The sequence below is a fragment of the Pseudopodoces humilis genome, chromosome 6 (assembly GCF_049639895.1).
Source record: "Pseudopodoces humilis isolate 2021_Gansu_Grassland_sample_001 chromosome 6, ASM4963989v1, whole genome shotgun sequence".
NCBI classification, from domain to species: domain Eukaryota; kingdom Metazoa; phylum Chordata; class Aves; order Passeriformes; family Paridae; genus Pseudopodoces; species Pseudopodoces humilis.
Genome location: NC_142205.1, coordinates 31,463,435 through 31,489,114, shown reverse-complemented (window position 1 = coordinate 31,489,114; position 25,680 = coordinate 31,463,435). Strand labels below are relative to the sequence as shown.

Sequence of the window (25,680 nt, the reverse complement as noted above, 5' to 3'; positions counted from 1 at the left end):
ATGGTTTATTTGATGTTGTATTGTTGCATGTGTTTTCATATAGGTCAATATCTGCAATGAGATAGGCTTACCTTTTGATTCTATCAAAGCCACATCCAACTTCAAACTCCCCAAAATAGCACTACATGATGATGCAATACCACTGAACTTACCCCACAGTTTTAGCATCGGGTCATGTTCTATGACTTCCTAACACTTCCTGTATCTGCATTTCTGAGAGTTTCCCCATGTTTACAATTGGTATGTTTGGGGTGTTAAAGAGAACAGTTTTGAGTCTTTAGTTTGGAAGGCACATGATCTCGTTCTGTTTTAGAAAACCCTGGATGTGTACTCAAATGCCTAATAGAAAAATTGTCTTTCATTCTTGCCAGGGATTTGATCAATCCAAAGCATACTGCTTTCTCAGACTGAAATCCAAACCTCTGTTATTGTCAAGTCACTTGACACTCACACTTGCTCATTTTCCATACCAGATGAAAAGAAACACAGAACATTTAACATATGTAGTAGATTTATTTTTGCTTTATTTACTCCACAAAGACATAAACATTAAACAAACATTTTAAAACACCAATGACATTTTAAGTTTGTAAAAATAGACATTATGCACACTCATATTTTCAGAAGGATTTTCAGATTTATGGGCTTTATCAATGGAAAAATATTAATACTACAGATTACCTCCATAATACTTGAGGATCAGAATTATGTTTTGTGCCCAAAAATAATTCAGGAACTAACCTTGAAAAGGATGCAACACTTTTCTTTTAATCGCTGCTTTTGATATGGAAATGTAAGAAATGAAGTGATACATTTTTAAAACTTTTGAGTTCTGAAATAATACTTTAAGACATTTTGAAAAGTCTTTGACTATGTGGACATTGTATTTCAATCTTCAGGACTTGTGAATTTTAAAAATAAATTTAAGGTATGTATAATTTATTTTGATTCCATATTCTACTTGCATTATAGGCTTGTTACATTATAGAATGGGAAAAGTATGTAAGATTGTTTGTCACTGGGTTGTTATTTTTTTTTGCTAGTGTTGTGGACTTGATATAAAATTTTGTAGATTTTTCTACTTTCGAGTGCGTTCAAAACACCCCAATAAAGAATTTATGACTTGCTTTGGTATTTTCTAAAAGTGCTGAGTATGGTTTGCCTGTTAGGTGTATTTATGTAGCTGACACCTACCAGAAAGCAATGTAGCCCTTGACAAGTTTCAGAAATTGATTACAATTCAGTTTGTTTTTTCTTTTTTATTTCTTAGAACTTCACTAGGCTTTTTGATAAAAGACCTTGCCTTTGCGTATTTTAATTAACATTTATTTTTAAAGCTGTCCAAGCTTTTAATTTACCAGCAATATATTGTGATGATGTTTCCCCATTGTTTCTATTATGGAAATTGAGTGACGGACATACAAAAATCCAGTATCATTTTCTGCAGAAAAGGTTTAAAATTTACTTTCATTCTCAATTCAAAATGAATTCCTGTTAGAGTGTGAGGTTCTTTTTACAAGAAAACCCAACAACTTATGTGTGTGCATCCCTCAGAACAATCTTTTGCAAAGAGATGTGGAAGTTGATATCATTTCAAAATCATTAAGACAACGCAGGACTTCTGCTTTGCTTCATACTAACCAGTCTTTATTATACTAACCATTTTATTGTGTGACTTGACATTTATTTTTTTATCACAGTTTCTGCATCAGAAAATTAAGGCAATATAACCCCAAATTCAGAGCAAAGTAAGCAAAACATGTTTGGGGTGTACATTAATGCTAGTTGAATAATAGCAGACATGAACAACTGCTTGTTTTGTATTAAACATATAAAATAGCTGCTTTTCTAATGACCTGTCAAGTTTTTACATTTATTGTGGCCCAGCCTGTAAGACTTTGATGGTGTTGGTGTTTGCACAAATACTTAATTTATGTTAAAAATAATGTCTTGATTACAGCACTTACGTATATTATAAATATATATATATATATATGAACATAATGCTGTAGCATTCATGTAATACCTCAGCTGTTTCACTTTTTGTATTCCAGGAGAGCTGTTTTAGTTTATACTTCCTTGAGTTATACTGACAGTTTTAAAAACAATATTTTAGCAGAATTTTGCTGGTGTAATGTGCTATTGCTGGCTAATAAGGACTTCCACCTCTCTCAGAATCCCACAGGGAAAGGTTTAAAAGCTGCTACTTTGGGTTTAGGCAGAAGTCCTGACACTTGTACTGCAGTTCTAAGCTGGTAAAGGCTCTTTGTGTGCATGCATATGTTTGTGTGTTAGCCTAAGACTAGCATTTTGGGTAAACCGTAACTGTTTCGTACCCCTCCGGTGGCCTCATGCGGGCGCGTGCGTGAGCTTCACAGTAAAGCTGGCCCTCCACAAAGAAATAGCCTTTTTGTTTCAGGTTGAGATCGCAGTCGGAGCACACAAAGCATTCTGGATGCCGGTATTTATCACGTGCCTTCACCACCGTCCCTCTGTATGGAAACAATGAAAAGAAAAAGCCCAAATTAATTAATATGAATTTAAAATGAGAAAAGAAACTGCAGCAACCCGGTCTACTAGGTGTGCCTACCCTGGCAGGAGGGTTGGAACTAGATGATCTTAATGTTCCTCCCAACTCAAACCATTCTATGATTCTATGATACAAAGTATGTTCTAGTTATTTATTTTAAGGCTTTACAGTTGTTGATCTTGGTTTTAGAAACTAGTGTATAATTTAAGGTTGGATGCTGAGTTTGAGTAGGTGACAAAATGTAGTAGAGTTGATAACATAATTCATGAGCACTGGAAAACAAATTTTAAGAAACATGTTAGTTTGGTTACAAGACAGAAAGCACAAACTAACCTATCAAAAGGGTGGCCAAATGGCTTTCAAAACCACATTCCTTTTTCTTTGTGTCTGTGTTTTCTCAGTAAATCATTATCTGTGTTCTTTGCTGAAGTTAGTGATGTCAATCAGGTAGAAATCTGATTGTTTTAAAATAGTTCTACAGAGCTTTCTGGATATTCTCACTGGATTGGGAGAAGGATGTTTTGCATTAACAAGAAATTTTTGAATTCACAGCCTGACACAGTACAGCATGGATAACTGCTGGTTTCATTAGATACTTCTTAATGGTTGACTTGCAAAAGGTCCTCAGAAATCTCAATTAAAACCTCAGTGGTACTTTGTCATAATTTATGTAATCTGTATTGAAATTGTTGAAGGTACAAGTTATAATTTGACATTTAGACCAATATATTTTTATATCTTGTTCTCTAGAAGCATGATGGGAACACACTTCTGTAGTTTGCAGGGGTGTTTGGGGATGACGTGTGCTTAAGCTGGGGATTTCTAAAATGAAAAAGAAACAACTTACAGAATCCCACTCCCACATTTGTCACACAGCGGCACTTTCTGGACACCAGGCATGGCAGTAGGTATCTTTGTTACAGGTGCTTTCACACTTCTTGTTCCCACAGGGCGCCCATCTGAGAAACAAAACAATCTTGTTATGTATGGGCTAATATAAAAGCATCTGTAAGTACTTTTCTGCAGTCTTCTGTACTTTCTGTACTGTACATACACTTCTGGATGTATTTACAGGCTTTCACTTCCATGAACAAACAATGCAGTTTCACTAGAAAAGTTTGGTAGGCCAGATTCCACATCTTTGGAATCAGGAGAAATATTGTGTAAGCTGTAGCCAAAAGCAAGTACAAAAAAGATTGCATATGCAGTGCTCTCTGCCTCATGGACATCACCTAATTCTCTGAGAGTAGGTCTTGGATATAGCAGAGAGGCAGGAGGATTGGGATTTAACATAGAAACATAACATAATCAAGGCCTACTGTCAGAAAGCTTCTTATTTATATAACTAACCATACAACAAATTGGAAAGATTAGTAACGTGATATGAATACAAAATAATAGCAAAATACGAGAAAATGATAAGTAAAATCCCACAATGATATATATGCAGACAGTTAGATGTCTTTATTCCTTCTCTAATAAATACTGATATATAAACATTAACATTTAAAATACTACCTTTTAGGTTAATTTTGCTTGTATTTTGCTCTTCATGCTTATTGTAAATATAACAAACTTGCAGCCTTTAATAATTTTATTTTTGAAACTTCTTAATTTGAAGGAAATATGACTGTAAATTAAATTTTCTCTCAGTTTTTATTTAGAATGAAGAGGAAATAGGCTTTGAGGGGAGTTGGTTTAAATTCCTCTTTTTCTGGATGTGGAAGAGAGTGTTTTCTTTCTTGGTGTCATGAATATAAGCACCTTGTCCCAAAAATTCTCACAGATAAAATTTTATTGTTCAGTTAAAGTCAACTTTGGATATTAAAGTTCTTAAAATCTGAGAAGAGATTCTAGAAAATGTGATCAACACCTGCATTGTATTCACAGAGGAGACTGCTTGCTATACAAGCAAGGAGGTGAAATGGCAGGGGACTGGTGTGGTAGCTATAGGGTCTGGAATGATTTGGGCTTTCAGAAATTTTTGTATCTCTAATCTTTCTTATTTTCTTCATGGATTCCCCCCTCCCACAAGCATTTTAAAATTATTTGAACAGGTAGAATATGTTGTTTTTAACCACCTTCCTCGGAGACTAAATTCTGGAGCACCTTAAAGGAGCCAGACTGGCGTGGCTGACTGGGCTCCTCCTGGTTGGCGTGCAGCATCTTGTACACGTCAGATTGAGACACTGAGTTGGGAGATGGGTCACTGTATTAAAGGGAGGAAGAGCAGATAAAAACAGTTTATCAAACATAACTCTAAAGCAGTATCTCTACCAGGCATACAGTATGATTCAAGAAACAAACATAGACAGCATGTTCCTGCAACTATTGAGAACCTTCCTTCCACGTAGCATTGCTTTACATAGCCTCCTTTTGATCTAAAAAGTGCTGAAAAAATTAAATTAATGCAATTGTTACAAACATAAATCTAGAAACTCATTCACATATTTCCATAATTACTGTCTTGGCTCTACTGGCATTTGAGAAAAGGCCATTTAATCTCAAAGTAGTTTCATTCCAGTAATCATCTGCTGTTATTACCAGGTGCTCTTTTCTGTGATATCCAGAAGTCCCCTTTTTGCAGCAGCTGCTCTCAAGAATGTTGTTCAAGTCAGAGCTCATGCCTTTACGTAAGGTCAGCCAAAACCTAACAAGTCAAATCTTTTTGGACAAATATGATTTCTAAGTTAGCTTGATCACTAAGTAATATAGTGATTATCTGGCTAAAATAATTGTTATTTACTAAACTTACAGAGATTAAAAAAAGGAGTGAAATAAGTATTGCAAAATAGGAAACATTGTAAGGTGAATACTGAAAAATAAAAGTTCTATTTCTTAATTTAATACAAATTAGATAAGGCTTTCTTTTGCAATGGCAATGTTATGCTAAAAACATAAAGTAATTTATTGTCTAAACAGCAGTTTATGCTTGAATCTCAAATTATTTGTGAGACAAAGATTTTACTAAGAATATTTAATGGCGTTTTAAACTCTGCTGAATATTTTAAATTGTTCATGATAAATGGCATCCTAAGTAGTCGAGAGGAAGAGTAGATAACTATATACACTGACAGAAGTTTGATTGAATATGTGGCATTTGTAAATTTGATACACTTACTGGGGGTAATCAGAAACATCCAGATTTACTTTGATGAAGTCTGTTATCTTACAGCTACACGCACAAATATCCAGTTTAAATTCCCTGTTGCAACTGGCTTCCTACTGTCCACAAAGAATTAGACTGGGGTTGGCATTAAATGGTCTGGTTTCTTTCCCAGGGTACTATCCAAGCTTCCAAATGGCCCAGTAAGAGCAGCAGAAATTGGACAGTGACCCTTGTTGCTTATTTTTTGTGGCTGAATTTTTTGATCTTCATCAATCAGTAGATTTCTTTGAGCCATCTTTAAGCTGGTGAAAAAACTGCCAGTTTCTTGTCCTGTCAGAAGCTTTTAATGAATAGAAGTAGTGTAGTTTTTACAATTCTTGGCAATATTTAATAAAAGCCCTGAATTCTCTCCTCTTTACTAAAATATATCTAAATATAAAACAAGTGATAATGCAATTACATACAGAAGGCAAAAAAACCCTAGACACAAATGTGTCATCTTAACATTTCGTAGTGCATACGTAGTGAAAACTGTCCCACAGCAAGAGTCATTTCAAACGTGCATAGAGAAAGTGGGTTCTCAAAGTGGCAATGTCACAAGCAGCGTGAAATCTGATTACTTTGGGCTTAATCCATTATTTCACAATAATGAAGCGGCAAATTTTTCTTTTATGTTCTTTAATTTTTCTGATTGAAAATAAATATTCAAGCAATAGAGTGGCTTCACTCTGAAAAGACTTCATGAACCACAGTTTTCATCAGAGGATGAACCTAAATACTTTTGTATAAATACATTTTTTTTCTGTTAGTAGCAGCCAAATTGAAAGGTGCTGAAGAAGGCTCATTGGTGCTAGTGACTATTGCTTATTTAAAATATTAGTAATTAGCTGTAGTTTACACCATACATATTATGAATTATTAACTTAAGTACTGTTGTGAAACAGGAAAATAGGTTACTATTATGCAAAGGTAAAGATAAAGCAACCTAAATGGTGAATTGTCTCCTGAAAAAAAAAAAGAGTATTTTAAAACTTTTTATTGTATAATCATAATTGTTGTCCATATACATAAGTTTCCTACCTGACTTTAGTCGTTCACTGAATAAATTCATAAGTCATACATGGATTTGTAGGCCTACTGTAAATTCTGCCTCTTTTTATATGAGAGATAGTTGTTCTGAATGAGTTGTCTAGAGTGGGAGTTAAGTATCCAGAACACTATGACCATCTACAATATTTCCTAATCTTCGTCACCTGAATTTCAGCAGAGGAAATAAATTTTATTTATTATTATTTTATGAATTATTAGTAAGAGGAAAATATTAAATCATTATTAGATAAATATAATAGCAGTAAGAAGTTTTAAATTTTGGAGGGAATCAGATTTGGGACGGTCAGTTAAGTAATAGTCCAGGCAGTATCATAGTTTTTTATTTATTAGTTGCAATCCTAAAATTATTACCTATGAAATATTTATTTGTATGTTCTGAAGGATTTCTTTCGTACTTTGGGTTAAAACACAGAAATTAATAATAATTTAGTGAAAAAATCTAATGGTTTTAAATTACTTGATTTCTGTCTAACCCTTTTCCCCTTTTTCATATAAGCAGTGTGATACTATTTTTTGGTATATTTTAAATTTGTGTACTCAAAAATATTATAGATCCTGCTCCAATTACCTTATGACAGGTGTTTCCCCCAGAGCTGTAGAAACTTGGCCTTGCAGTGTTTCCATGATATTGTCATCTGAGTACAACTGCATAGGTGTGTTAAACTGAGCGTGCACGATCTTGACACCAGGAAGCTCCATTTCCAGGGGAACGTTAGGGGCTATCTTAGACACAGCTTTCAGCTCGGTGGGGCAGATGGAGCTGACCGTGCTAATTGAAGAGGGTGTACTGCGCCCACTGCCACAGTCCAGCCCCGAAGGAGTGCTGCATCCACTGTGTTCATGGCCAGAGTGCACGAAAGGGTGCAGTGGGCATTGGATTATGGAGAACAGAGACAAAAGCACAGGGATACGGTGATGTTAACAGGGTTGAGAAGCATAAATGGAACAAGCTCCAAAAAGCAAAAGTACAGAAAGTAGAGAAAAGCAAAAGTGTGTGTAGTCATTGGTGATAGTTTTCCTATATAAAGTATCAATGCCAGCTATAAAGCAGTCCTTAAAATTCTGGCATGCATTTTCTTTAAAGATAGTAAAAATCCTTAGATAGATTAAATATAGTATAAAGATTATTTTATATTTTTAATGATAGGTTTTATTGAGGAATGATTAGGCTTCCCTAAATGTCTTTGTGTTAAGTGAGTAATTCCTATAATCTATAAAAAGGGTGGCAGGCAAAGTTTATGTGATTTGTCCAAGTCAGAGACAGAATAAACACCTGCAGCACTGGAAGAATCCTAGAGACATCATTCCAGTTCTGTACCTCACAACACTGCTGAAAAAATACTCTGAATCAGTGTGCAATACTGAATGTGACATTTCCTAGAGTTCCGTAAATTCTAGAGTAAGATATTTATGAATCTTTTAAAGCTAGTTTAACAATTTAAAAAAAAAAAAAATTTGTTGATCATTGCAAAGAAGAAAAGTTACTAATATATCCAGGCTTACTTTTGCTTTTCTAAATTACAGTGTTTCCAATAGAATGTAAAGTGGTCCTTCACAAGAACAATTCAGAGAATTAATTTCACTGCGTTTGAAGTAGACTTTACATATAATTTATATCTAAAAAATAAGTCATACACTTCTAAAAAATATTAGTGTTGCTTGACGTTACTGAAGTTACTGTATATCAATTCAACATACCTGGAAAAAGATTAGCAAAAGAATGTGAACATTAGACCTGAACTCTTTTTCAGTATCACTAGTTTGAAGGCTTCAATCTTGTCTGCATAGTACTTCAGAGGCTTTCTTTGTTATGGGATATTTCTTTGATGTTGCTGTGTAACAGACCATAACCAAATCTTTCTACAGTCATTGGTTACCATTTATGTGATGTTCTCAGCTGTGGGACAATAAATGCTTCATCTCTGTCCTCCAGCCTGATATCAGGGTTTTGGGTAGTTCTTTCCAAGAAACAATCCTGTGTAAACCTGGGACAATGCTCTGTTTCCCAGTTTGATAGTACAGAACTCTGCCCAGTAGCTACTTTGGAGCTAGAAAACCCCAAGTTTTCCCTTTGATTCAAAGCAGAATTTGTGCAGGACCACTTTCTCAAAGTTTTAAAGGGAAATATACATTTTTTTTTATCAAAGACATGTCAAACAAAAGCATTCCTGAAACGGTAGGCAAGCCTTAATGCAAATAGAGTTATGCATCATCTCCAAGCATGAGCCAGCCAAAATATTAACACAGGGCAACATAAATATTTGTGTGAATTTTCTTTTAGAAGAAATAATACTGCCTTTAGATTCTGCAGTAGAATAAGTCAGTGCTAATAGTGTTAGCAAATGGGATATAGCAGGAAAAGACTAGAAAAAGCACAACTCTCGCTCTTGTTACGCCAAGCCAAAATAATACTAAAACAGGATAAATTATAGGTAAAAAATAAATACCATATAGTTATATATTAAATACAATTTCCAGTTAGTTTCACCAGAGTAAAGTCCAAAATTATGTCCAATGTCCAATCCATTAGCTCAAACCCACAGTCCACAATCATGTCCTTTTTTAGTCAGTTCTGTGTAGCCTCTGCTGTCCGTCCTAAAGGGATATTTAGAGCTGAGGTGGTAGGGTGTTTTTTTTCCTGTCTTTAGCAATGGATTAAGTCAAACTGATGAAAAAGTAGTAGAGAAACTGTGACAACCAAGGTTTTGTAGATGTAACACCCCGTGTCAGAGATTCTGCAGTTTGCAAGTGCAGATCTCCCCAGCGCTAGAGCTCCAGACAGACCTTGCCCAACTGAAGTTCTTAAACTTGTTGCATTGCTGCCAGGATGGTTTTTGCAGTTTATTTTCTTCATCATGCTGGTAAATGGCCATTTACTTCAACAATTTCATGGAAAATACTGTTTAATTTTTATTTCTGAATTGTGAAATCAGGCTTTTGATACTCATTTGACACTTCACAATTGTAATAGGTACTTGTGAAATGGTACCTGGTGGTCCCGAAGCCAGCTTTGTGTGGTACCTAGTGGTCCCACAAACTGCTGCTGCTAGAAAGGATAAAGGATCATATCACAATGCGTTTCATCCCTCAGGCTCTTTTGAGCTTCTTTGTGTTTTTAGCCACAGAGTTTGCATTGTTTTTGTCCCCTTCGTAATAATGAAAACAGTAGTAAGGAATTCCATTACCAGTTAAGACAGAGATTTATTACACTAAAATGGTGGATGTGAATATATATGATTTTCTGCATTGTAACTTCACAAATCTGTGGCATCAGTTTTCCTACTTTTAGCACAGCAGTAGATTGCCCTCTGGAAAGAGATCTGCTGAAATGCAAATTTGAAATCTCTGAATGGCCTAGCTTATAACTCTCTATCTTTAGCTATCTTTTATTTATATGTAGGGTATCTTTTATTTAAATGTAATATATATGTATTATGTGGCTATCTTTTATCTACAACATTAACAAATTACACTGCATTTGGTCAGAAGAAGTTCACAGTGCCAAAGATCTGTAAGTGTACAATATCTGGTACTGCGCTGTAAACTGGATCATGGCTGCAGTTACTTCAGACTCTGATCAGGATAACAGATGGGAGTGTAGATCTGCTTTCTTTTGTAAAGAGAAATTTGAATTTGAAGCCTGAGCTCTGAAAGTGAACCATTTAATTATTTTTGTTTGTTTGCTTTTAATTTCAGCATTAAGCTGTCTAGTACTGTAAGTAAATTTCAAATGCTTCATAATGCTTAATTAATGTCAGTGGTGAGTATCTGTCCATTAAAAGAATAACACCATGCATCAAGTCCAGCACAGCACTCAAAGTTTATAACCTGCTTCGGCCTGAGATTATGAAAGGTTTGGGCCGAATATTATGCTTGTGTTCAAAGTAGTTGATATCCTGTAAAGAAAAAAGAGATAAATAGATTTCTTTGGCCTACAAATGCTTATTCATCCATAATGCTTTTTAGTTTAAATGTATCTAAAATTGTTTACAAATTTTAACCATGAAGTAACCATGTTCAGTTTGTTCATTCCTGGTGTTCAAAATACAATCACTGTAGTGTTCAGAAGCATTCAGAGTAAAGTGAAGTTACAGGGGAGAAGGTGGGAGGGTAGTGTTGCAGCCCAACACAGAGGGCAAAATTTAGCTACCTGCAGCAGTGCTACTAGAAAGCTGAATGGATAGTTCTTGGTGTTGGAAAAAAATGTTTCCTTGAGCACCCTTTTTTTGAATAATGTATAATCTCCTGATTCTCAGAAAAAAACAGCAAGAGCTGGACTTTAAAGTTAAAAACAGAACAGATAATGGTGTACCACAAACGACCACGTATCATAAGTAAATTCTAATACTCACTTTTGTGATGAGTTAGGAATGAGACCCCTCAGTTGTCCATGAAGCGCATCTTGAATATTGCCAGATGAATAAAGCCCAATTGGAGAATTATAGGAGGAGCTCACTACCTGTCTTTTGTCATCAATATTTGCTGCTGCAACAAAAGGCTGGGCCCTTCTGTTGTGAGCTGTACCAATAGGCTTGAACTCCTGTACGTGATAGGCAGACAAAACACACAGAGCTACAATGCACACCAAAGCTAGCAATGAGTAAATCTGACAACACCAGTATTGTTAATAACTGCATTTTTACTTTTGCAACTCTGTTATTTTTTAACTGGTACAAGCATATTATATTTTTCCATTAATTTTGTATATATTGCTTGAGCCATACACATTAATTTCCCATGTCCAGGCAAGCAGAAGGCTTAGAAGAAATGGGAGGGATGAATATTAAAGTGACCTTTCATATTCGTCACTAGATTTGACACCTTTTACAGTATGCTTTTAAAACATTTAATGTATGCTTATCTTAATTTCTTTGCTTTAGTACTGATCTCTAGCTTCTTAATTTTCATCACATACTGATAGAGGGACTTCCAAAAGTATGATTTTATTGTGTCTTACCTAGAAAACACGTAATTTTTAATGCTTCTTTTAACTGAAATTAAATCTTAAACATACTTCAGATTGAGGACATTCTTCAGAATGTATTTAATTTTTAAAGCATATCTGTGTATCAAAAATTTCACTGCTCTATAATTTAATGTGAAATCATCATAAATAAGTAAAACCCAGAAATGGGTAAATTTGAAATCATTCTGCCTGTGTGCCTGTATTCTGACATACTTTCTCCTTTTTTTGTCATTGGCCAAGATAATTTCCTCAGTTTGTGGAATTCAAATGGTTAAGGTCTGGAAAGAAAATCTTTGATGATCTTTCAGATACCTTAAAATGTCCTTATGTGGGGGTTGGCCAGGAATGATGAAGACTTCTGACTGCATGAAAATTCACTTATTTCTATTCTGTGTATTTATTACTCCTAAGCCTCAGAAATAGAGACTTTGAAAAAAATTATGTTGTCATCTGCCAAGGGTTTTTTTGCCTTTTACCCTAGTGGGTGAAGAACATTAACTGCTGCAGTCCATCACCTTGTCCTGATGACACGTGGCACTCTTTGGAAACAGTGCTGTGAGAGCATTTCAGCTTCCATCCATATGGAATAAATAGCTTTTATTTCTAACTAATAGGTTTCTACAACCTGAATTGGTCTTTTCCTTAGAGACTTGAATTGCAATGTTAAGATGGCACAGGTCATTAACACTTCAATTTTCCTAGAAATCTTGTCCAGTTCTCCAGTTTGGGTTTGGTTTTGAGTACAATTGTTAAACAACAGTTTCCAAAATATGTTTAGGATCAGACTAAAGAAAAGTCATGGATATATAGAATATGCAAACAGAAAATGTAAACAGTAAAAAGCAGTTTTATTAAATGAAAATGTGTAGCAGCATTGCACTTTAAGAGACTACTGAAAGCAGTAATCAGATAAATGAGCACAAAGGTTTTACTTGCAATTCCTTCTTTCTGTCTGATAGAATGGAGTTGCAGTTAACAAAATGTATTAGTAAATGGAAATAATCTAATAGTTTAGGACCATGGCTACTTAATGAAAGATATTAATGTCAAAGTATTAAAATTGATTCAAATCCATATATGATACAAAACGAACAAAACCAACTGAGAACATTGTAATTTCATCCCCATATTTCATTTCTCATAGAGAAATGAACAGAAGATGTGGCACCATAACAGCATGTTTACAATGGAACAGTTGTGAAACAAATATTTGCAGTTAGTGAGACTTAAATTCTGCTTTCTTTATAACTCATCTATTAATATAAAATGTCAGTGACAGAACATACAGCAGCAAAAACAGTCCAGCTCTTGTGTTTATTTGGTATCATTGAATGTGTGAAAAGTCCTCTTTTAGTTCAAAAGCTAAATGAGAACTGGAAGTTGTTGAAATTTCTAATTAGGAATGTGGGAGAATTACAGTACTTAATTTTTAATTATTTTTTCCAATTGACAGATTTTTTTTTTTTTTCAGGGCTAGGTACATTTTTGCATTGATACAGGTATCAGGAATAGAAATAGTGTAGCACCAAAAGCCTGTAGAAATTTATCCATCACAGCCCATATAATGGCATTCCTTGCGGTAATTGTTACAGAATTCTGTTACGGTAATTCTGTTACAGAATACAAATGTGTACCTTTTGGAGGTATAATGTGACTAAGATCTTTATCTTTGAAAGGTGTTATAAAGATGGGTAGGTCTTCAAAACTAGCCCAGGACAATTATATTGTTTCAAAAATTGATTATAAATGGTAATAGACTATAAACTTAGAACAATGGGATATGTTTTTCTTAGATTTTTATACTTATCTACATGCGTAATAAATCTCCCAGGAATGTATAATCTCCTTCATGGCCAAAAGTCTAGTTTGACTGAACAAAATGTTCAAAGACAAAGATAGAAGTAAGGAAGAGAAGTTCAAATAAAAACAATTCAAGAAATTGTGGTAATGAAAATTATTTCCAATGAGGTTAAAAGGATTGTAACAGAAAACATTTATGAGTCATTGTATTCTTTTACACTTACAATATAGCAGAAGGCATTTTAAAAATAATTTTATGATACAATTTGCCATTTAGACTTTTTTTCTCTTTCTGCTTATAATTGTTGAGAACCTTATGTTCTAAATTGCTTTTATTCAGAATACAATGTGATTGCATTAGTAATTCTTCAAGTGGTCTGCGATTTCCTACTATTTATCCATCACACTATAGGTTGCTCCAGACTATCAAAATCAGTGTGGCTGTTTTTTGTGGGGGAATGTGTAGCTTTCAAGAGTGACTCTAAATCAGCCACTTATTGCTGTAAATTAGAATTGTTGCCTCAGTTTCCTCTTCCCAGATTTACAAATAATGAGAGCTTTCACTGTGCTCCAACAATTGCCTGTATCAGTCTCCAAATGGCTTTTGGGAGATTCTCAAGAACTGCTGACTCAGAAGTTTGCTACAGTGTGAAGGCTCCTTGTTCTATAGCTGTACGTAGGCAGAGTATTTAATTGCTTATCAGGTTTCACATTGCCATCTCCGTGCATCTGTAGAATAATTTTCATTCATTGAAGCTAAAGTAAGCATTCTTTGGCCAAATATTTAGCCACATTGCTGAACAATTTCAAACAGGGTTTCCATTAATTTGTAATTATATTTTATTAGGTTACAGATTTGAATGAGGTACTTATTAAGGAGATTGTGTATGTTGTCATTTGTTATTGTTATTTAGCTGGATTCTAATTTTAAATAACTGACTTCTCTTAACTTTCTTAGTGACTATAGAAATTTGATGAGAGTGAAAAAAATCTGATACATTCATAAAATCCATGACCTTTTGGGTAATTTTGGTTATTATATAAATAGAACTCAGTGGTCTTCCATTTCTGCACACCAGTAAACATATGCAATACTTCTGAGTAAAAGAGTTTTACATTTGAAGTAACAATTTCTGCTTTTGCATTTTTCTCCATTCATCCTGGCTTCAGTCCCTGTATTTATTGTTAGAATTCAGCAAACTCTCATCAGACTTGGACAGCACAGGTAGTAGTTGTGCAAAAATTTGTCATCTGAGATTCAAGAAACTTCTTACTGTTTTTTCTACTGGTATATATGCTTCTGCATCTCGTGTTGTGACAAAATATGCTGTAAAATTTAATTTCAAATCCCAGCAATTGTAGAAAAATAGGCTATATTTATTTTTTATTCCTCAGGAAGAGATAGATACTCATATGGAAGAATTTAATCTAAAATGTAAAACATTCCAGGAACAGTTTAGTACATTTGTTTACAAACATTTCTACTTTTATGATGCCTACTATTTATTAAATATACCCAGTACTCCTGAACTTCCTAGGAATGAAAAAGAGATACATTAAATGAAAAGACTGGCCATTTAATCTAGGAGGAACAGTTATTTCTGATTGCCCAGTGGAGACTGCTTTTCAATAGTCTGCCAAATAGCACTTAGTGAATTCTTGTAATCTATTTTTAAGGAACCGTCCTTTTTAGGAATGCAGCTTTCACGCAGAGGGATTACTCTTGTGTAATGCATGCCTGCATGGTTTTCTCTATAGTTTTTTAGTGAATTTGTTCCATTGCTAGTCATAGCTATCCATAATGTGTATCCTAGCTCTTCCACAAGGATATGCATTTAAAATACTTTTGTTTCTTCACTAAGGTATTCCTGCTGCTGAAGAGGCTATATTATTTCTGATGGAGTTTGCTGTGTCACTTAATGCAAGTCTTAGATCAGAAAGAAGAGAGAGAAATGTAACACTGAAGTGCTGTATTCATGTTGGGGAGCATCTCTGTGAAAACAGAATTGGTGGAAATACTTAGTGCACAGGGTTTATCAAAATGGAATCTAGACTTTTTTTTTCCTCTTGGATATCATAGAATAAATACTTTGACATATTTTCTTTGAACCTGGCCTTCCAGGATCAGCAGAATATTCTTCCCTCCCTGCTCTTGAGATAACAGCAAATGTTTATGTAGGTTAAAGAGGAATGACAAAAAAATAAAGTTATAAAGTTGATAAAGAAATAGTTGTAACCAGTACCTAGCTAATTCACTATTAGCAATATAAAGACTTTGACTCATAGTAGCTTTTTCCTTTTTTGAGTTTGAAAAGAGAGATGGCTGTTGATTGATTGGATTTGCTTTGGCCATATACAACGATCAAGACTATCCTAGTCAGAAGTGGTGAGTGATTTGCTTATTGACCAAGTACATGGGTCTTGTGTGAGTATGTAAACTTCAGTTCTGTGGCATAGTATAAAAATGTATGGAGGTAAAGAGATCCAGCTTTTATGGATCTCTGTGTTTAACTGACTGCATCTAAATTAATTTTGTGATCTGATGAGTTCATCACTTAAATACTTGATATTTATTCCCGATTGAAGAACTTCCTCATATGATGAAGAATCTCTAAAAGAGTTAAAGCAACTTAAACTGTATCAGAATAAGAGAACATATTTTATTTCCATAATAGAACTATGGTGATATGTGGACTCTTAAAGAAAAATGAGAATTTGTTGTAGCTTCTTAATGTTTTTTTTTTTCTGTTATAGCTGAAAAATCAAAAACATTGAGTCAGATAAAATGGTGTTCCTGAATGTCATAATCATGGTGGTTCATATGAGCTTAAACTGGCCAATCATGGATGAAGTTCTAGTTAATGAATTTTAATGACCACAAGAGAGATTATTTGGTGTTTAAAAAGGCAAATGGAAATGGTTAGGTAACTTTGCACAGTTCATACCTGAGGTTCAGCTTCCAAATTTATCTTGAAGGGATGTGCTCTGCCATCTTCTGAAACTTGTGGGGACCATAACTTAGTTCCTGCCCTAGAAAGAAAGAAAGGCAGAATTGAAACAATTTGAATTCCTACAGAGTTGTGTATGTCCCCATAAAATATAATGGAGCTTGTAAATCTGTAGGTTTTTTCTATGTTTTTTTAGTGTTTTGACATAAAAATATGTTAATGATATGTAACTGATATGTATAAAATGTATTTACATTTTAAAAAATTATGTATCCTATTAACAATGGGAAATAGGTTCTTAATAATTACCAAACACAAAAGGAAAGGGAAATAAGTGCCTTTCTGACCTGAGCTGACCAAACTTTTTAGTTTTATTTTTTTAATGGTTGCTAGAATGAATGTTGGGTCCTCAGAATATTTTATATGAACAATCGAGTGTATTAGTAATCATCCTAAACATCAATTCATTTTTCTTTAAAGACCATAATTTCCATGTCAAGCCTACTTTTCAATGCTGAAGTGCAACCTAGGTATGCAAAGTATGTGCAAGGGGAAATTGAAGTTGCACAGATGATTCTTTCAGCCATGTAGGCAGAAGTAACAAACACAAAATATCAGCTACATTTCTGTTTTCATTGACAAAGGGAAATGTGGCAGCTAATTTTAAAGTAGCATAATAGTAATTTTAAATATTAATCTGGTGCTACTTGTTATATATACATTTATAACATTTTGAAATTGGCTTCCCAAGATAGTTGTTAAATGGCATATATCAATCTGTAGCGGAACCTTGAGTTAACAGAAGGAATTTTTAACTATGGTGTGTGCTCTAATCATTCAACAGTATTCCTTAAAAAAAGAGAAACACTTCTATGTTTCAAAAGAAATATTGCAGTCAGCTGCAATAAAGAGCTGTGGCTCCTTGAGAGCCTCAGGTTAATCAGCCCTGTCTTAGTTTTGGAGACAGCTTAAAAGAGTGTGCCAAGTGATTCTGATTACAGGCTGAGCAAACTCAGCTGGAGATGTGAAGCCACAAGTTGTTTCTTTTCCTGGCTCTAGTAGAGAGAAGTGAACACAAAAGTTTCTGGATTACTGCAGTTTAGGTAAGACGGTGTTTCTCAGTTTTATTTTGAACATTGCTTGAAAATCCTTTATGAGGCTTAATATGTTGTGACCAAAGAGATTGATTTGCTTTAAACTCACTCCTTTGTTGCCCCTTATGAAAGTGACATGATGTTGTTTTCCCTAACTGGGATGATACAGTAGTGGCTTTATGTGTGGTTGGGAGGAGGCAGTGATAGGCACCTGTGGCTGAGGGAGTGTTAGAGCAGAGAGGTCACTGAACAACTGACACTAGATGAGGATTTTATTATTTCCCCAAAACATGAAGAACTGCTTGCTTACTGACAGTAAACAGAGGATTTGTGCAGTTGGCAGAATTACAGTGTGAACAACCTGAGGGAAGCTGTTCTTTTTGTGCCTACAGAGATGAGTTCTGGGGAGTCTTGCTTGACCTGGAGCTTAAGAGGTAGGTCTGGTTGCTTGTAAATTTAAGGATCTTGGGAACTTCCTCAAACTGTTTGTAATAGTTACACCATATAATAAGTATACTGTTGATTGAGTAGTATCTTCTTTAAGCAGTAGGCAGACATGTACACGTACCTCTCTATTTTCAAACAAAGCTGATGTGTAGCTGCTTTAATTCTCTCCTGGGCATCATTATGTGTCATGTTCTCTGTGCCTAGACCATCAATAGCTATAATAACATCACCAGGGCACAGGTTGGCAGCTGAAGCCTTGCTTCCAGGTGTAATCTGAAAAGACCAAAATGTGACTGCTTAATCACCCGAAAATTGCATGCCCGAAATTGATAGAGACAATGAACTTCATCACATTCCCCTATTTCCTGTTGGATGGGGGAAATATTTTGCCAAAAGTTCTGTAGTTCTATCGTCAGGAAACTATATGAATGTTTTATTCATCATAACTCCAAATTAGATAGAAATTATCTTCACATTTCTGCATTAGTTTCCACTCTGATTTCTGTAATTATTGTAACTTTACAGTATTTAATCTTTAAATCTTCTTTCTCCACTGCCATTATATATACAATTTGCTTGAAAAAAAAAAACATCAGAAGAACAAACAGCAGAAGAAAAGAACTGGCAAGAAACTGTGTTGCTGAACTCCTTAAAGTGCTTAGGTTTAAGTCCCATGGCATTTGAGTAACAGTGGCCCTGATCCTCCATGGTGGTCTGTGTGGTGCAATTCATACCTTGTGTACCTATACCACTGTCTGTGACATTCAGAGAAAATAGCCCTAAGCTTATCTTTATATGCTTGCTTTTTTTTTTTTTTTTTTTTTTTTTGTCGACAAACTTCTGTATGGTTGTGGAAATAATTGAAATGCAAAAAAATTTTGCTTTAAAACAACTACTGTATAGAGGCCATGACCTTAGATGTTACTGAAGCTTGTTCTAGGATTGCAGGCCTCCATTTGCAAGAGTTGACTTCTCCTGCCACCACAACACACATACCATATACACCACAGGTCTTAGGTCACTGAGTGGGATGTCTGTCCCTTACGTGTGTATTGCCATTTTAGGCAACTCTTGATTACCTAGACGGCGACATGAAATTGATGAATGTAGCCCATAAGCTTCTGAAATTCAGCTCTTGAACAGCAGAAGGGACAAGTTGAGTCATGCAAAGTAATATTAGCTGCCTATATGTAAGTAAAATAATCCCAGTGAAGGAAAGAAATGTCAATATAGTCTTATTTCCAAAAGCAGTTATTTTATCTGTGGCATATATTAAATGAAAAAGCTATTGGAGAGATTTTTTTTCTTACTGTGGGTTTTGCTGTTCACAAACACTGTGAATTCTGTTCAGCAAAAGCACATCTTATCTTGACTGGAAAACATGCTGTGGAGACATTATTCAGCTCTGGTGTTTCAGTTTTCCAGCAAAGGAAGAGAGTAAGCTGCCCAATGTACTTCCAGCATTTCTAGTTCTGGTGAAGCTGGCAGACTTGTCTCTGAAGGGGACACTACTGTCAACATAAAAGCCAAACAGAAATTATTTTTAATATAATTTGCACTGTATTAGTATTAAAATAATGGCAAAAATCAGTGAAGAGGTGTTGCTCTCTCCTCCTTCCATCTCCATTAGGTGAGTCTGAATGATCAGAGAAATTGTTTGGTGAGCTCTTTTTCTGCATTCCCATGTGTAACCCTATTTTTGATATCACTGTAACAAACTACAATGCAAGTGTTATTACCAAGTCAGGCAAACTTTCCAAAGAGGTCCTTGTGGCCAGCTGCAGGCTTTTACACCCTCACTCTTCAAAAAAATGGACTAGAGTACTGTGTGCTTAACAAAGTGTTCAGGTGCCTGAATAATCTGTTTGAATATGAATCAAGGAAGTTTATCAATTCTAAGTCTGAAATTTCTAAAATTGTCTGCTTCTCAAACTTCAACAGCTGCGAGAGTAAGTGATCAACACTGAGACCACTTACACCACTATAATAAGACAGGGGTTAGAGGTGTGATTATTCTTCTCCCTTCAAGGTAGAATTGCTCCTGATTTAGCTTAGCATGTTGTGAATATGTCTGCAATGACAACCTGCAGCAGAATTCCTCGTGTTCCAATGTGACTGTTGATGCTTTAATACCTATCTGGGCAAACCAACCATTCTTGGTTCCCTCTAAAGAGTAAGTTAGCTTGTATAACCCTTACGGAGGTTACTCTGCAGATTATGTTTTTTGCACGTCACCACAAATCATCTGCTGTACCTGTGACATACTGCAGCAAAGCCCTGAGATAGTGATCCTGCCTTATAAAGCAGTGTATCTGCCCAGCACAGTACATTCCCCTGCAGCTGTACTGCTAGCAGGGAATGCCCTGCTCTGTGTTGCTGCTAAATCCCTTGGCTTTTGTAAGTCATCAGTGGCTGCAGTGATACCATTTAGATGTTTGAATGGGGTTACCATCATTTGGTGGGAACGAGGAGGGAAAGACACAGGGGTCTATATTTCCTCTTCCTTGTTTGAAGTGATCATTGCCAAGCTTCTGAGATGTGTCTCTTGGGCCTTAACACCTTGATGGGGGTGCTGAGCTCTACATGCCCAGTCTTGCTAGGGTGCAAAACAGGCACCTGCCCTGCAGAACGTGTTTTATAGAAAGGGACCACATTGTGCAGTGCAAGATATCATGGGTAAGATGTTGATATTGTGGGTACCTCAATAATATAAGTGGTACTATTTCTTAAGGACTTACTAATGACACATTAACTGTGTATTTTGAACACTTAGAATTCTGTTCTGACTGTAGTGTTTGTTGCTCGCTCACCCTGGCTTCATGAGGTAGCTTCTAGTGTTGCTTTGGGAAAATTTTTGCCTTGCTCTTCAGGCCATGTCTGCATGATAAGCCTGTTACTCCTGTATCCTGGGTATCTTGGATTTGGATAAATACAAAAATATGTGTTGATCATTCAGATGTTGCAGACTAATTATTTAACCACATGAGGGTCAAATGTCTCCAATGAAACTTTGAAGAAGATCTCTCTGCATCTGATAATAGACTTGAAAAACTTATCACGTTGCACAATCATAAATATTTCAGGCCCTGTGTTTTCTGAAGAAAGTTATGAATGTCTGTGGACAGAGTGGCTAAACATAAAATTGAGTTGATATGAATACTTGCTTGTGATTGGTAAAGTTCTATAAAAATAAAATAGAATTTAAATCTAGAGTTGATAATACTTTACCATTCTCTCCAAATTGCACAAGTTTCAATTGTTCCTGTAATCAATTCCATTAATGCAATTTATTTCCATCTATGCAAGATTCCAAGGATTTTAAGATTTTCAGTCTTTGTAGTTAATTTGTTGTTTCTGACTGTAATAGAACTTGAATGTATTGATTTTTATTCCCCTCCTGTCCTTCCTCTCTCTCAGTGATTATGGTCTGTAGTTTTTGCATTTGCTTGAAAAAAGAACAATTTTCATATGAGCTTTTGAAGTGACATCTGTTCTTTAGACAGGTGGATAATGATCTCTTAAGTCATCTGTCTCTCTTGACAAGTCCTGATAAAAGCTGTCTCTTGTTGAACAAGGATATAGCCAACCAATCTTGACACCTGTCCAATTATTTTATTCAGAATATATTTACAAGTAATTTCTATTTATTGTTTATTTTTTTTCTTGTCAGGACAATTAAGCCTAGTATGAATGGGCTGCTTATGATAACTTTTACAAAAGGAACACCTAGGCCCAAAGAGGCAAGACTGATGAATCTTTTGAAATGTTCTCTATTTCTTAAGGGATATTGCATGAATACATATTGAGGGACTCTTCTAAATTTATGCAGTGGCAACAAAAATATTAACTTTAAACAAATTTACTGTTAATAATCTTAAGCCTTAAATAAGTAAATGTGACCTTTTTTCCCATATGTGTATATATATATTTAATTGTAATACTTGAAATGTGATTTTGGGCATTTCTGTAATATGCCAGAAAGCAAAGGCTTATGTCTTGTGAGGCATTTGGTAGGTATGAGTCAACTGCAAAGTAATTTATTCTTTAGAAAGTTATATTTATAGTAACATCCTTTGTTATTGCAGTTTTAAACTTCATTGCTCTTAATCTAAACACAAAGAAAATACAAACCAGACACCGCTAAAATATTTTTCATTAGAGATAATGGAAACTATTTTTCTTTTAGAGGCCCATAAAAGGCAATGAAGGCCGCAAAACATCCAGAGATTTTTTTTAATTCAATGTTTCTCTCTCCTGTTTCTCCAAAGGCTTTGCTATATTCTGTGAGTATTTGTTATGTAACTACATTCAGTCAGATAATAGCATTTTGATTTACTTATATTTAAGATACATAAATTTTTTTATGCTTTTATAAACCTTGAATGAATGACTAAGTTAATTTTTATGAGTTAATACTGAAAAGATGGCCCTTAAACTTTCTACTGATTCTTGTTTGGAAGCATATTTACTGCAAGACATCACTAGTGGTATCCATCCTTCAAGGCTTTTGACGTTTACTCAATACCAGGCATCGTGTATATAGTGAGTCATAGTGTAGGGATTTTTTTTTTTAAACAAAAAAGGAAAAACGAAGCAGAAAAACAATAGGAATCTGGAGGTTCATGGAGCACAAATTTGGTGTGTCTAAGGTCCTGAAAAGCAGCAGAAATATAAGGAGAATTAATTCTAGCCTGGTGTGCATTGAACACAATTAAAAACAAAAATTCTCAAAATATGTATCCTGTCTTTTGAGCAGATCCGCATCTGTAGATGCAGGGCAGCTGACAGTGTGTTGTATGCTACATTGATCGAGTCACTGGTTTCTTAAATTGCAGCTAAAATCCATGAAAAATAATGAAGGCTCAAATTCTTGCCATTTATTGAGGGGGGGGGGGTTAAGGTAAGCTTTTAGTTTCTAAATATGGCAAAACTCACCAAATAACTATCTCTTTCATATGCAGGACTGGTTTACTTTCTAATAACTTACTCATTTAACATTCATGGAAGTGAAAACTTTTAGATATGTAAAAACAGGTATTGTTGCCTTTTCTGGCAATAAACAGAACTTGGTTTAATTAAATAAGAGTCAGATAAATTGGCAAAGTACAAACTCCCAGGCATGAGGAGCTGCTGCCAAGCAGTCTTCTCCCCCAGTGATCAGAGAGGCTAGCTGTGGAAAGCACAAAAGTGAGGTCTTGCTTTTAGTAGGTTTAAATGTTAATTTTGAAAGCCTGGGAAATCATGCCAGAGTTTTTCTGCTGCCAAGGCACTTGAATTTAATTTTGAGACCTAAGTAGAAGTGCAGTTCAAGTCTCTTAGACCAATCACAGAAACACGTCACACAAAACTTGTAAAAACTCTTAGTATTCAGCTGGCTCTCCTCAGAATTGGCAGCTAATTTTTAATCTACTCACAGCTTTATCTGCATCTCTGAACTCTAGAAAAGTAAAAGGTAAAAATCTACAGCAGCTATTAAACGGAATAAATAGAAAGGAAATGTAAAAAGTACATACCCTGGTTATGATTAAGGGTTGGTTAAAATCTATTCCTCCTGAGAGCCTGAATCCCCAGGGTGACGGTCCTTGGAGAATAACGTTTTGTGGCATTGTGGACAGATTTTCCTTGGTTAATGTTCTTTTTCCCTTGGGTCCGTGTGAGGAGTTGAGCTATAGGAGGAAGGTTGCTGTCAGCAGAGCACCTGCCAGACAGGGCAGCCGACCTTTTTTACCTCCTAAGAAGTTTTACTCATTCCAAAGCTGTGGGCACTGCACTTTATCCCTACTCTTTGGGTGACGTCAGCCAGTCCCTCGGCTTCTCCACCCACAGAGGGGAGTATCAAACTCTGACAAATAAAGCTTGAATGCTGGAAAGTTTACAACAAATGCATCAACTTTATCTGCTGCTTTAGCTTCCCCTCAGCCCGACAATCAGTAAACTTCAGGATGCAGCGTCCTTCTGGTTTCTTAAAGCAACCTTGTTCACTTGATAGCACGCTGTTTATGTTGCCTGTGTTTAATTCAGCTATGCAGTGCAGTGCTTTGACTTTGCACATGACTCTGGTTCATGTAGACAGAAATACTAATAAGGAGATTTCCCTCTCAAGGTCCTCTTTGTAATGTAATAGTTTATTGCATTAAACAGTCCTTCCAGCTCTTCAGCTGCATTTTTTAGATAGTCACTTGAGACCATGGCATGCACCAGTCCTAATGCCTTCAAAAATCTGGACTGATGTCATACATATTTCTCATACTGTGGAAGAGAAATGTGGTATTAGGTGATGATGTCCTTTTTTCTTTCTAGAAATCTTGGCTTTCTAAAGGTAGTTGTCCTTTACTTGTGGCTTGCTAGTAGGTAGTAGTGTTCACCAGAGGTTTTTGTAACTGTGTTCTTGTCAAGAATATTTCAAAGATATGCTCCATTATTAAAGTATAATTCACATCCTGATCAGAATGAAACACACAGTAGTGACTCTTTGAAAGTAAACCATCAGAAAGGGTATCTGTATCACAAAGAGCTTGCAGGGTGACAGTCAGCTGGTGGGGACACAGCTTACCTAAGGAATGTGAAGGAAGAAAGGCACATTTAAAGAAATAAGGCAGGTGTTTAGGTCAGTGGTGTATAAGTCTTGATAGCTGAAATACTTTAGTGTATTTTGAAGTTGAGGAAAAAAACCTTCTCATTCCTTCTGAGTGGTGTACATACTCTGGTATGTCCTAACATTTTGAGACTGGTTCAGTATATGCCTTCAAAGTATTGCCACTATACAGTTCATCCTGACAGAGTACACTGTGTGTGTTCAAGGTCAGAACTTATCACAAAGTAGTACTTCAGTTTCTTACCTTTTCTCCTCTTCCATGATTATATGTTTTGAGTGAAAACACCCTGCATATTTGGTACTCTGTTCACTTCTCCTAGTGAATCCTGTAGTGTGTTTTGATTTGTAGGAACTGAACAACATATTAGATGTATTCATTTAAAGAGTTCTTTCCTGTGCAATTTGCATTTTCTTTTTCTCTGAACACTAGCAATGTCAAATATTGAGATTGCAAATCCTGCAGTAGAAAATATTTTTGAAATATAAGAATTTCAATGTCAGGTCAAACAGTATAATCAGACCCTGAGTTTCCAGTGTCAAAAATTATGCTTGTATAATAACTTGTTCACTGGAGAGATTCCTTCCAAATTCCCATTCTGAAGTTTCTGATTTATATCTTAATGTGCAGTTTTACTTTTTGGTGTGGTTTTTTTTATTTGGTTGTTCGTTTGTTTTTTTAAGAAACCCAGGTTTGGGATTGCTTAAGTGTCTGTAAAGTTTGTTCATGTTTCTGTACTATACTGAAATTTGCTCATATGTTCCTTCTAATCTTCCTAGATATAGGTAAGGGCAGGGTAGACTTAACCTTTTTCTAGGCAAGTGATTGCTCTCAGTTTACGTGGAAATCATATGCATATATGAAGCTGAGCTCTCGCTCAAAGAATGATTCTTTTTCTGCCTGGTTTACTGGAAGGGTGGCTTGCTCTCCAAGGTGCTGTTGCTCTGGAAAGCAATTGCTAGATCTGGTTTTATTGATATTTCCCAGATTCAGCTGGTTGGTTTTTTTTTTGTTTTGTTTGTTTTTTTTTTTTTTTTGGTTGTGGTTGTTTTTTCCTCTTGGTAATTAGGGAGGGGAAAGAAA

The 25,680-nt window shown here is 35.3% G+C and overlaps 1 protein-coding gene across 3 annotated transcripts; it reads right to left on the bottom strand.

Moving 5' to 3' along the window:
* Positions 1-493: 493 nt before the first annotated feature.
* On the bottom strand, positions 494-23,844 carry PDLIM3 (PDZ and LIM domain 3). 3 transcript variants are annotated; one of them, XM_005517670.3, is made up of 8 exons: positions 23,518-23,844; positions 18,126-18,277; positions 16,461-16,545; positions 11,102-11,289; positions 7,318-7,581; positions 4,612-4,739; positions 3,378-3,489; positions 494-2,492 (listed from the first exon to the last, which is right to left on the bottom strand). In XM_005517670.3, the coding sequence occupies exons 1-8, from the start codon at positions 23,608-23,610 to the stop codon at positions 2,303-2,305; spliced, it is 1,212 nt and encodes a 403-aa protein (XP_005517727.2). In that variant the 5' UTR covers positions 23,611-23,844; the 3' UTR covers positions 494-2,302. The 3 variants fall into 3 exon arrangements, with proteins under 3 accessions (XP_005517727.2, XP_005517726.1, XP_087912245.1); XM_005517669.3 differs by lacking the exon at positions 11,102-11,289 and adding an exon at positions 10,578-10,645 and having other exon boundaries at positions 23,518-23,766; XM_088056119.1 differs by lacking the exon at positions 7,318-7,581 and having other exon boundaries at positions 23,518-23,842.
* Positions 23,845-25,680: the final 1,836 nt, after the last annotated feature.